At 45.3% G+C, this 12,915-nt stretch overlaps 1 protein-coding gene across 1 annotated transcript; it reads left to right on the top strand.

The window, feature by feature from the left end:
* Window positions 1-245: 245 nt before the first annotated feature.
* LOC137656385 (proteoglycan 4-like) lies at window positions 246-1,837 on the top strand. The gene is made up of 2 exons (XM_068390560.1): window positions 246-1,163; window positions 1,430-1,837. Exons 1-2 carry the CDS (start codon window positions 246-248, stop codon window positions 1,835-1,837), a joined length of 1,326 nt encoding a protein of 441 aa, XP_068246661.1.
* Window positions 1,838-12,915: the final 11,078 nt, after the last annotated feature.

Here is a 12,915-nt window from a genome sequence, read left to right on the forward strand (position 1 = left end):
AAGCGCTCCCCAGAGTTACAGTCTTCGGACTTAACTCTCCTGCTCATCAGCGATCACCTGCTCGCCAGCGCTCTTCTGCGTGGCAGCAATCAGCTGCTAGCCAGCGCTCTCCTTTTCTCAGGTCTCCTGCGAAGCAGCGCCCTCATGTTCCTGATGTGCGCTACCCACGTTCTCCTGAGCGCCATCGTTCTCCTGAGCGCCATCGTTCTCCTGAGCGCCATCGTTCTCCTGTGCGCAGCCGCGCTATGGATCAGCCTGTTCCTGATGTGCGCCCAGCGCGCCAACGATCACCACCGTGTCCACGATCGCCTGATCTGGACTTAGGCAAGGGTACTATCCCTTCGCCTTGCCCACGCGCCCCTGCGCACCCTTCTGCTCTGGCGCAACAGCGAGCCAAAGCTCCTGTTCGCGAGCGTTCGCCTCCGTCCACCTCTTCAGATGTGCGCAGTAATCTTACTACGCGCCAACGATCTCCTGCGCGTTCACGCGATCACTCGCCTGTGCGCAAACGCTCTCCTGAGCGCCATCGCCCTCTTAAGTCTAATCTCCCCAGGTCTCCGACTCACCCGCGCGATAAATCGCCTGTGCGTAGTTGTTCGCCTGTCTGTGGTACGCGCCGTCGTTCTGCGGAGCACACGCGACATCGCTCGCCATCGCGCCAGCACTCTCCAACGCGCCAGCGCTCTCCGCCTGGCAAACGCTCGCCATGTCGCTCGCAACTTTTTTCGCCTGATCATCGTCGACGGTCGCCTAGTGCTCAGCGCACACCTTCACCTGCACAATCTCGTGCTCCTTCACGTGCGCAACGCGCCAACACGACCGCTCGCCAACACGCCATCGTGTCCCTTCGCCTGCGTGCTTGCGCTCCCACTCACCAGCGCGCCCACTCGCCAGCGCGCCATCTGGCTCGCGCCCCCACGCGCCCCCTTGCCTGCACCCCCACGCGCCCCCACGCGCCCCCTTGCACGCGAGCGAACGCTCCCACGCGCATTCTTCCACACGCGGCAATACGCCCGCGCTTCGGAAATCGCCCGTGCGCGATTCCTCGAATGCCTTTTCGCGTGAGAACCGCCGCGATCCCCATTCTCGCAGGGATCATCAGCGCGGCCAACCGACAAGGACACGGACTTCCAGATCAACCTCTGGATCGCCACCGTGCAAGCGTAGGATCACCTACCAGGACCAGGACCAGGAAGGATCTACGGAGAGGTCCATGCAACATTCTTTTTCCTCTTCTTTTCAGGCAGGCTCCGTGGCGTCCACTCCGAAGGGTCAGGAGATCCCCTTCCCTCCAGCGGGGATAACTAACACAGCGTCGGTTACCCGTCAGCCTTGGTTCCGTCACATTATGAACGTAGTGGTTCAGGCTGTGAAGCCTGCCCTCGTTGATATGGGACTTAAACCAACGGCAGACTCATCCCTGCTGAAGAGAAGGAGAGGAGTGGACTTCGTGGTGACTTCTCCTCGGGAGAAGTTGGCTCCCAAGAGGTCGGTCAGGAGGACTCCTACGCTAACTCCTACGAGTGCTGTTTCTCCTTCTCCTGTGGACGAGGTTTCTCCGTCCTCAGGAGAGTCCAGTGAGGCAGGGTTGTCTCCCATGGCACCAGTGGGAGGAAGCCCTCCTCTTCGGAGAGAAGCTGCTCGCGAGGAAGCCCCCTTCCGGACCTCTTTGCTGGAGTCCTGCATTCCTCCTAGGAGGGAGCCCAAGGACTCCAAGACGATTCCTAAATCGTCATCCAGGATACCTACAGAGCCAACTAGACCCCGGGAGGATGTCCACGTATCTCCCCAAGATGAGCCTTTGGGGACTGGAGACTTAGCTGCCAGTCCGCAATGAGGAGACCAGTTCGAGTCGGAACACGCTTTCTGGTAGGTCCTAGGCTTGATGAGGCAACTCAACAAGTTTAAGGACCCGGAGATTTCCCCTCGTGAGGACAAGGACACGGTGCTCGACCAAGTCTACGGCACCCAGAAACCCCGTAAGTCCAGCACAGCTTTGCCTTGGTCCAAAGGGGTAAAAGGGGCCAGAGACAGGGTCGAAGCCCAGCTCTCCGAGCTCGCCTCCTCTGGTCGTTCTTCTGCCGGGTTCAAACTCCTCCCACTTTGAGATCATGGGGGAGTCCAGTATGGCCCTTCCGCTCCATCATTCCGTGGAAGAGCTGATCAGGGGAACTCCTCCCGAGAAGCTCTCCGCCCGGCAGGGGACGTTCTCGGCATCGGAGATCCTGAACCTTGAGAAGGTCGCGAAGAGTGCCATGCAGGCAACTTCGTGGCTGGACGTTTGGCTGGGATCTCTGGGCATCCTATTGCGCTCTGAGGATCCGTCCAAGGAGAGCAATAGGAAGGCTTCGGAGACCTTCCTCCTCTGGGGCACGCGTTCGATCGAGTTCCTCGCTCACCAGGTTGCTAACCTGTGGGCTAACTCGATCCTCAAGCGTCGCGACGCAGTGACCGAGAGGTTCCATCTGAAGGTCCCCGCCGTGGACGTCTGTAGGCTCAGGCACTCCTCCGTTACTGGGAGGGATCTGCTTGAGCCCAAGGACATAGAACGAACAGCCGAGAGGTGGAGGAGATCGAATCAAGATTCTCTCCTCCAGAGGGCCCTGACATCTCGGCCCTACAAGCCTCCGGCACCTCAACAGCAACAGCAGCCTCGCAAGAGACCGAAGCAAGCTCCGGCAGCTAAGACAGGGGTGTCTAAGCCGCAGCCCTTTCAGACCAAGGACAGAAGGCGCGGCAAGTCCTCTAGGGGAGGTAAGAATCCTAGAGGCAGCGGCCGAGGCCGCAAGCGCTAGGATTGGTAATCCCCCCGTGTGTCCACCTGTGGGGGATCCCTGAAAAGTTGCGTGCACAGGTGGCAGCAACTTGGGGCCGATTCTTGGACGGTCTCTGTGATCGGCCAAGGTTATCGCATCCCATTCACATCTCCACCTCCCCTGACAGCGAATCCAGTGTCGCTGAACTCCTATGCCATGGGATCGGCAAAAGGGCAGGCCCTTCGGGCAGAAGTCGAGATCATGCTCAAGAAGGATGCTCTCCAGGAGGTCGACGACGGCTCCCCAGGTTCTTCAGTCGACTCTTTCTTGTAAAGAAGGCGTCTGGAGGCTGGAGACCGGTCATCGATCTCTCAGCCCTGAACAAGTTTGTCAAGCAAACTCCGTTCAGCATGGAGACAGCAGACACGGTCAGACTTGCAGTGAGACCGCAAGACTTCATGTGCACACTGGATCTGAAGGACGCGTACTTCCAGGTCCCAATCCATCCGTCTTCCAGGAAGTACTTGAGATTCAGCCTAGACAGCAAGATCTACCAGTTCAAGGTGCTGTGTTTCAGTCTCTCCACAGCTCCTCAAGTGTTCACCAGAGTGTTCGCACTGATTTCATCTTAGGCGCACAGGAACGGCATACGTCTCCTCCGTTATCTGGACTACTGGCTGATCCTGGCAGACTCGGAGTCGACCCTTCTTCGACACCGAGACAGGCTTCTGGAGGTTTGCCGAGATCTGGGGATCGTGGTAAACCTCGAGAAGTCCTCTCTGCTCCCGACGAAACAACTGGTATATCTAGGCATGATGTTAGACACCGATCTCCACAAAGGCTTTCCATCAGACGACAGGATAGCAAGGCTGAGGAGGATCGCAGAACCTTGCTCAGGCGGGAAGAGCTTCCGGCCCATTTGTGGTTGCGTCTTCTAGGTCACCTTTCCTCCCTGGCACGTCTAGTTCCGAACGGCCGCCTCAGGATAAGATCCCTGCAATGGCGGCTAAAGTCCCGGTGGAATCAAGGCTCCTATTCTCCGGACTTTCTGGTTCCTATAGGATCCATGGAACTGACAGACCTTCGGTGGTGGCTGAACGACGTGAACCTTTGGAAGGGAGTGGATCTTCTCGTCCTCCCCCCGGATTTGACCCTGTTTTAGGACGCTTCAAAAGAAGGGTGGGGGGCCCACATTCTGAACCAAAGGATCTCAGGCCTCTGGTCAGAATCAGAAAAGTACCTTCACATCAACTTGCTAGAAATGAAGGCCTTTTTCCTGGCTCTTCAACAGTTCCAATGGACCCTGGCGGCCCACTCCGTAGTGGTGATGAGCGAAAACACCACGGTAGTGGCTTTCATCAACAAGCAGGGAGGTACTGTTTCTCAACAGCTATCCCATCTTGCAGTAGAGATTCTGTGGTGGTCCAAAGTCCACTCGGTCACACTTTCAGCTCGCTTCATTCTGGGCAAGAGGAATGTGCTCGCCTACAGTCTGAGCAGAGCGACGCAGATAGTGAGTACCGAGTGGTCTTTGGATCCTCAGATAGCCAACAAAGTCCTGACTTTGTGGGGTTCCCAGACAGTAGATCTGTTTGCGACAGCCTTGAATTTCAAGCTGCCGCTGTACTGCTCTCCAGTCCTGGACCCCAAGGCTCTCTGCCAAGATGCTTTTCAGCAGAGTTGGGACAATATCGACGTTTATGCCTTCCCACCATTCTGTCTGATGAGAAGGGTGCTCAACAAGATCAGACTATCGGTCAATCTCCATGACTCTTGTAGCTCCGCTGTGGCATCACGCGGAATGGTTCCCGGACCTTCTGCAGCTCCTGACAGAGCTTCCGAGGGAACTCCCCCCACGACACGAGCTACTCAGACAACCACACTGCAACATCTTCCACAAGGCCGTAGCGTAGCTTCGATTAACGCCTGGAGACTATCCTGCGTCTCCTCACGGAGAGAGGATTTTCGCAACAGGTTGCGGACAGGATGTCTCGCCACCTACGCAAGTCCTCTATCAGAGTCTACCAGGCGAAGTGGAAGGTCTTCTGTGGTTGGTGTCGTGGGAGGGGTATCTCTCTGCTCAATGCCACTATTCCAGCAATAGCTGAGTTCCTTGTGTATTTACGGGAGGAAATGCGCCTTTCAGTACCCGCGGTGAAAGACAATCGCTCAGCCTTAAGCCTGGCTTTTAGGCTGAAAGGAGGGGACATTTCCTCTTCGTTAAAACTTTCTCTACTCATACGCAGCTATGAGCTTACCTGCCCTCAGTCAGAAGTAAGACCTCCTCCTTGGAACGTGGTTCAGGTTCTCAGGGCTCTGAAGAGAGCCCCGTTTGAACCATTACGCCAGGCGTCTGATCGCCACCTGTCTTGGAAGACGGCTTTCCTGCTCGCTTTGGCCTCGGCCAAGCGGGTCAGTGAACTTCATGGTCTTTCTTACGACGTCGCCCATTCAAGGGGATGGGGGGAGGTAACATTCAGGTTCGTCCCTGAGTTTGTTGCCAAGAATCAGAACCCTGGGGTGTCAGACCCTAGGTTCGACTCCTTTGGGGGTAACGAGTCTCCGTTCTGTAACAAGTGACCCAGACCATCTGTTACTTTGCCCAGTGAGGAGTCTGAGGTGTTACTTGAAAAGAACAGCTGCAGTCCGTCCTCATGTGCAAGCGTTATTCGTGAGCACAGGAAGGACGAAGAGGAGGGTCACCAAGAACACCATCTCGGCCTGGATCCGGAAGGTTATTCAATGTGCCTTGAATCCTGACCCTCCTCCGTCACGTCGCCCTAGAGCGCACGATGTCGGGCATCTCTACGTCCCTGGCATTCAAGAGAAATTTTTCTGTGACGCAGGTTTTGCAGGCTGGGGTGTGGAAGCGCCAAACGACCTTCACAGCCCACTACCTGCAGGACGTGACCCACAGGAGCTTCGATACCTTCTCTATTGGCCCTGTGGTGGCTGCACAACAGCTGGTCTAACCTCAGGCTCCTTAATGGACAGGTAGCAGAAGGTTGGGGGCATTGTTACCCGGTTTTAGTCTGCGTGATTGAAAGAGTATGTCTGGCCCTTCTTTCTTCATTCTCCCCTCCCTTGGGGAAAGCAGCATCCTGGTCTCTGCACAGCTGACCTCAACCTCTGCAGGTAAACCATGCTCTCTTGTGCTTCTAGTATTAACTATAATACTGTTTGTATCCCCCATACCCTGACGAGGTGGTATTGGGAACGTCCTAGCTTAGATTTCTATCTAAAGAACTCCAGGTCAACTTCCTAGGATGAGTCACAACTTCCTCCACAAACAACTTATGTAGGCCACACGTTCGTAGCAAGCAACAAAGAGTGCGATGTGCAGGAACCCCTTTTCTCGAGTGCTGCTCACTCGGATTTCGGGTCCCCGGGTAAAGCCAAAAGCCAGTAAGGCTGGGGACTTTCCGCCCTTCCTAAGGGTCAAGTCACCCTATGTAAATAGCGTGGTTTGTATTTCAGTTACGGAACAATGACAAATTCGGAGATAATTTGTATTTTTCCTAACCATACAAACCTTAGCTATTTACACATATTTGCCCGCTAACCCTGTCCCCCAAGTCAAGTCCTACCTCTAAGTGAAGTGAGACAACTCACAGGTGTGTGGGGGGGAGGGGTAGCTTGCTTCCCTACCCCCCCACTAACTAGGGGTAGGTAGTTAACCCTCGTTAAAAATCTAATGGCTCGTCATTTCAGCTACGCCGAAAGAAAACCCTATGTAAATAGCTAAGGTTTGTATGGTTAGGAAAAATACAAATTATCTCCGAATTTGTCATATTTTTCCTCTTTTTGAGGTCCTGTATATTTTTTATTTGCTGCTTTCTCAATGGCATTGTAACTAGGTGCCAATGATATTGTACTCAAAGAGACAAGAAAATAAAAGAAAAGGACTTTCCTCTCCAACTTTGCTAAAGGGAGACGATGTTCAATTATGATACCATGAAAGATGACGAACATTTCTAGCCTAAGAAAGTTGTAATTCATGATCCTGTATTTGTTTGGGCATATTTCAAAAGAATTTAATGTTTTTTTTATGATAAACAATACTGTATATCACACTTAACTTAATGTATATCAACAATTATAATTTTTCAATTTATGATTAGGAATTATAGCTACATATTATGGTAAAAAAATCAATAAGATCTTTATTCCCTCATCTTAAAACTGGATGATCTCCTGAGGAGCATGGATGAGTCTAGACATTTACCCAAAAGATGAATAATGTACTCAGTACAGTACTTTTTGGGCTAACTGAGTATCTCATCAATACAGTATAATGTTGAGGTTTTAGCCAGTCCATAGATGCCCGCATGCTTCCCAGTAGAATTTTGGCAGCTTTTGCAGATAGGGTGCCAGCTGGTGGGGGACACATGGCCACCTGTGTCCCTGGAACCACTCATTCACACTTCTGTCAAAGAAAATTTCCATATGCAATAGTACGAACTGTATGCCATACAATACAGTACAGTATTTTATATAAAAAAAGAAAACTAAGTTTGATCTATTATATTTACTGTACTGTACATCCACACTCAAATGTCTTAACACTTGCAGTCAAAAGAAGAAAAATATCAAAGCAATCATTTGGCTGCTGTGTGATATGTCCTGGCTTACCTCATGACGCCTTCCTCGCTTCCATGTGTGTTAGTCTCTGTCATCATTCATCAGCACTGGCTTGTAAAGATTCATCTGGGTCTTGCTGCTCTCTTAAGAGTTTGTATTGAAGCTTTTCCTTGTGCTTTTGTATCATATAATGACATGTGACATACTGATTGTACTGCTGTAACTTCTGAGGATATAAAAGCTAGAAAGGATTATAGTTTGGACATGAAGCTGGAAATGATTGTGTTAAAGAAATACACATTCACCACATCCTGTATCTCAAAGCTCTCCCATTCACCAGATTTTTTACTAGTCTATGTGAATGTTTCATCATCCTCGAGAAGTTAGATCGCATGGATGTGATATTCTGCTCTTAAACAAAAAAAATTAAGATTGCCTACCTTTTGGATTGAGGAATAGAACAGCCTTTGGAGCCTTTATCTACTACCCTTATTTTGCAGAAAAGAAAAATTTATTGTACTGTTTTGGATAGTAAGTCGTCAATGTAGACTCCTTATTTGTGCCTTACTTGCTTCTCAGCAGCCTTGATTAACAAGCGAGTCATCAGGGATTGGGTTGATGGCACAGGCCTACTGCTGAAGCCATGTTACTGGAATCATTCATGCTAACATTATTAGGAAATTTCCATAAAGTGTGTGCTACATTTTCTTTATGCAATATAGTACAGCACTTTACAAAGATACTAGATACAATTTTGAACTATTACATGTACTTTACATCCACGCTCATTTCTTTCACAGTTGCTGTGTAAAGAAAAAAAATGTAAAAGAAATCGGATTTCACTGCTCTGTAAATGTACTTGCTATGTTTAAGGTATTCCATCCCTCCCCATATATGTTTGTTTCTTCACACGTACATCAATGCTGGCTTGTGAATATTTATATAGGTCTTGCTGTTAGTAGAATGGTTGTAGGCCTATTTGAGCCATGTGACATCTAACATGCTGATATTACTCTTGTTACTTCTGGGGGCCAAAGGGTAAAATTAACTTCAGTAGAAACCACTATCTACTATTATTTGAGGACTTGAAGAAAGGAAGGTCTGGTTAGTTTATATGGAATCCGGTTGGCTATCATATTATTATTATTATTATTATTATTATTATTATTATTATTATTATTATTATTAGCTAAGCTACAACCCAAGTTGTAAAAGTAAGATGCTAAAAGCCCAAGGGCTCCAACAGGGAGAAATAGCTCAGTGAGGAAAGAAAATAAGTAAAGGATATAAGAAGTAATGAACAATTCAGAAGAATATATTTTAAAAACGTTAACAACATTAAAACGGATATTTCATATATAAACTATGAAGAGAGACTTATGTCAGCCTGTTCAACATAAAAACATTTGCTGCAAGTGTGAACTTTTTTTTATTACAAGCCAAGTTACAACCCTAGTTGGAAAAACATTCATGAGTTGCCTTTATACTTTTAAACAAGAACAGCATAAATATCACATTTATCAGACTACGATACTGTTGTTTTGACAGTACTGCAGGAATGTGTTTACTACTTGTCGAAAATCTTATTTCACTGGTAAATACAACCATATAAATAAAAAAAAAAAGGATACAGTACTTCTATATTGTTTTCAACAAAACATTACATTTTTCATGTGCCGAGTAATATCTGTGCAAGTACAGTACAGTTCCGTATTCAATAGGTCACCTGTTCCACTCATTTACATATACACAAAGAGAGAGAGTGGCATTATCTCTCTCAGGCATTGTGGGAGGGATTTCGGCCAATAGCGTATCGGCATCTTAGTGACGCCGTGACGCCGACCAAAAGCAGACCAGCTTCTTAGTGACGTATGCAGTGACATATGAGCGTGGTGGAGGCGAGTGACTCGCACAGTAGTACGCGTAAAAACCGCCAAGTTTGAATTTTGGAATTCGATGCCATAAGGTGGGGAAAATGTCGTAACGAGGGGACGAAAAAACATCGTATTCCACACCGTAACGTGAAAAAAATGTAAGCTGGGGATGCCGTACCCCTGGGGTCTACTTTGCTGAATGACCCAGCAGAGTTTGCAACTGTCTGAAAGGAAATCATAAAGGTGTACAAATTGCACCAATTCTCTTCTGTTTTGACTGACAAAAACACATGAAACTTTCTGTTGTTTTGACATCTAGCAGATCCACATTCTTTCCTTAGTTGCACACCACCAATTTTTTGAAAATTTCTGCAATGACCATGCAGGATGCTGATCAGATTATCGGTTAAGATTTAATTATTTTGATTGTTCAGGAGAAACCAGCAGCTACAGATAAAATTTGAGAAGGAACTCATTATTGGGGTAAATTATTGTTTCCTGATTACACAAACTTGAGTACTGTACAGTACCTGTTCTTAGGCCAAAATTCAAGTGCTTTACTTTCATGTACAGTATTTTTCAAGTATAATTGTGTAGAGTATGGTACTTAAAAAGTAATGTAACAGTGCTCATTGTAATTTGATTTAAATCACGATGTTGAAAATATTCAAGTTTTTATGGTACTGTTTGGCAGCTCTGGATCATATACATCATCGTGTCAATAGCCACCAGTGTGTTTCCATCCATTGATTGTCTTTGAGACATCCTTTGTGGCAGTCCTAGTGGCATGACATTTTCACTTCATCAACTTCATTCATGAAGTTCTATGAGCAGGTGTTATTTCCTCGCAGTAACATCTTGCACCTGTGAGATCTACACAAATAAAAAACTTTTCATTTTACTTTGGTTATTGTGTTTATTACTGTACCAAATTTTTCTTCATTATTTAAATTACTACTTAGGAATTATTGGTTTATAATCTGTCAAGTTCTGCTAGTACAGTACTCAAGTACTGGTACTTGGACTTCAGTACTAGGCACATCTTCTGGGAAGTAAAAGTGATATTTCTTGTCACTCTTACTGTACATTCTTTTCTTCCTTCTTGATACTGTATAGCAAGCCGTTCATTAATTGATGCCGTAATGGCAGCATATGTCTGCATAGCTTCTACCTACCTTAAGTATGTCAAGGAGTTTCATCTTTGTATCCAGTATTAAGTATCTTCTTGTGGTGCTCGGATTCACTCCAGAACCTGTAGAAAGTGCAGAACATTTGGTCAGCATAGTAGTGTTGCACAGCAACTCGTAATCTTACATAAAAAGGACCAAAACCAGATTAAAAAGCTAATTATTGTTGCATACATTGTGTAAAAGGGAGCTGAACAACATTGGATACTGATTATTATTATTATTATTATTATTATTATTATTATTAGCCAAGCTACAACCCTAGATGGAAAAGCAAGATGCTATAAGCCCAAGGGCTCCAATAGGGAAAAATAGCTCAGTGAGGAAAGGAAATAGGGAAATAAATAAAAGATGAGAATAAATAAACAATAAATCATTCTAAAAACAGTAACAACGTCAAAACAGATATGTTATATATAAACTATAAAAAGACTCATGTCAGCCTGGTCAACATGAAAACATTTGCTCCAACTTTGAACTTTTGAAGTTCTACTGATTCAACTACCCGATTAGGAAGATCATTCCACAACTTGGTAACAGCTGGAATAAAACTTCTAGATTACTGTGTAGTATTGAGCCTCATGATGGAGAAGGCCTGGCTATTAGAATTATGCTGCATTAAGCTGAAGAGGGATCCTGCAGTCGCTGACTCGGTCAGTGCCCAGGACACTACAGTACGCTCTGATTGGTCGAGTCTCCTCTAGCAGCCAATAATGTGCCATGTACGAAATCGTTTGGCCAAACTGGGCCATGCCCCCACTCTGCTAAGTTTTTTTTTTTTTCCATACAGTTGTGTGATTCGTCGTATTCATTTATGGAACACTTTTAATATAGGCTAAATTGTATTTAATGTGTTATATAGTACAATACAGTACTGTACATTATTTTTTGATGATTTACTGTATAAAAATTTAGATGTGAAATTACTTAATTTTTACCACATAATCAAAATATCAAAAAATGTATACATATCATCAGAAACCTTCCATAAAATGAGGGGTCTGAGATTTAGTTATACATACAGTAAATTAAACATTCCACGATGTATTAAAGGTGCGATGGGTGAACCGCGATACGGCAATGAATTAATGATCACATAGTTTGTAATACCTCCATTCACCATCAATCTCTGTTATTTTGACCCTACATAAATCCATACCGGAAATATTCCCTATCACATTATGAACAAATCTTCACCACCACCCTCTTTTTCCTCAAGTTGGTTTAAGAATACTATAGGCTACCTTACAACAGTTTCAATTGCTTATCATTGCTCATTAAACTAGAAGGGCACTAAGTAGAGTGCAGACCTCCGCCACAGCAGCTTATTTCTCGACCTTGACCTTTGACCATAGCATGTATTAATTAACGTGGATTTTCATACTCTCACATATGAACGAAGTTTGAAGTCTGTGACAACGATGTCCAAACTTATGGCTGATTACACGCATTGGACCTTTTTCTTGACCGTGACCTTTGACCTTGACCTTCCAAAATTTAGTCATTTCCAGCTTTTTACACATTAATCCCTGCCAGTTTCATTACTGTAAGATTAAGATTGTGGCCAGGAAGCTGTTCACAAACAAACACACGCGCACAAATTGTAAACACGCAAACAGGGGCGAAAAGATATCCTTCTTCCAACTTCATTGGCGGCGATAAAAAAAGATTGTTATTAATATATATATATATTTATTGTAACCAATTTTTATCCTTCCTTAGTCTTTAATGTAATGATAAGTTACATCTAACTACTATTTAAAATTACCATTGTTGTTATTTAGTCGTTTACTGCTTGTTAGTCAAATAATAGTTAAAAAAAACAAATTTTTTCTTTCGACTTTTTTCAAGGTTTACATATATTGGTAAAAATATGGTACATTCTTATGATGGCTATTTTCCCTGTTGGAGCCTTTGGGCTTATAGCATCCTGCTTTACCAGCTAGGGTTGTAGTGTAGCAAGTTATAATAATAATAATAATAATAATAATAATAATAATAATATTAATATTAATATTAATATTAATAATAATAATGATAATGAGAATGTTGGATGGGATATTAATTTGACAAAATCAAGTAATTGACAAGTTTAAAACTATTAAGGTCTACAGTACAAACTTGGAGAATTCTCAAATAGACAGGATTCCCCCCCCCCTCTCTCTCTCTCTCTCTCTCTCTCTCTCTCATTGCTTATGTTTTTACACATACCAAATGCGTCGTTCTGGTTTTAGTCTTACCTAGATAGGATGACTTGGCACAAACTATTCTGTTCTTGAGAATAAAGCACAGTGTGTGCTTGTACGAGACTCCCATCATGTTCATCCCACAATATAGCTGTCGCTGTTTGGTAGATTTGAATTGATTATTGAAAGAGGTTAGACTTGATTTATTCGTAATCTTTTTATATGCAAACTGGTGTATCCAATATCTATTTATTATTTTACCTTTTGTTTGATATTGTTATGCTCTTGTATATATTATTCCAGTAGAATTTCTGGTCTTAGGAAACTATTT

The sequence above is a fragment of the Palaemon carinicauda genome, chromosome 17 (assembly GCF_036898095.1).
Source record: "Palaemon carinicauda isolate YSFRI2023 chromosome 17, ASM3689809v2, whole genome shotgun sequence".
NCBI lineage: Eukaryota > Metazoa > Arthropoda > Malacostraca > Decapoda > Palaemonidae > Palaemon > Palaemon carinicauda.

Coding starts and splice junctions, on each gene's coding strand:
- LOC137656385 (XM_068390560.1), top strand. CDS start 246: ATGGATCAGCCTGTTCCTGATGTGCGCCCAGCGCGCCAACGATCACCA. Junction 1,164..1,429: donor TGGATCGCCACCGTGCAAGC/GTAGGATCACCT, acceptor TCCCTGCTGAAG/AGAAGGAGAGGAGTGGACTT.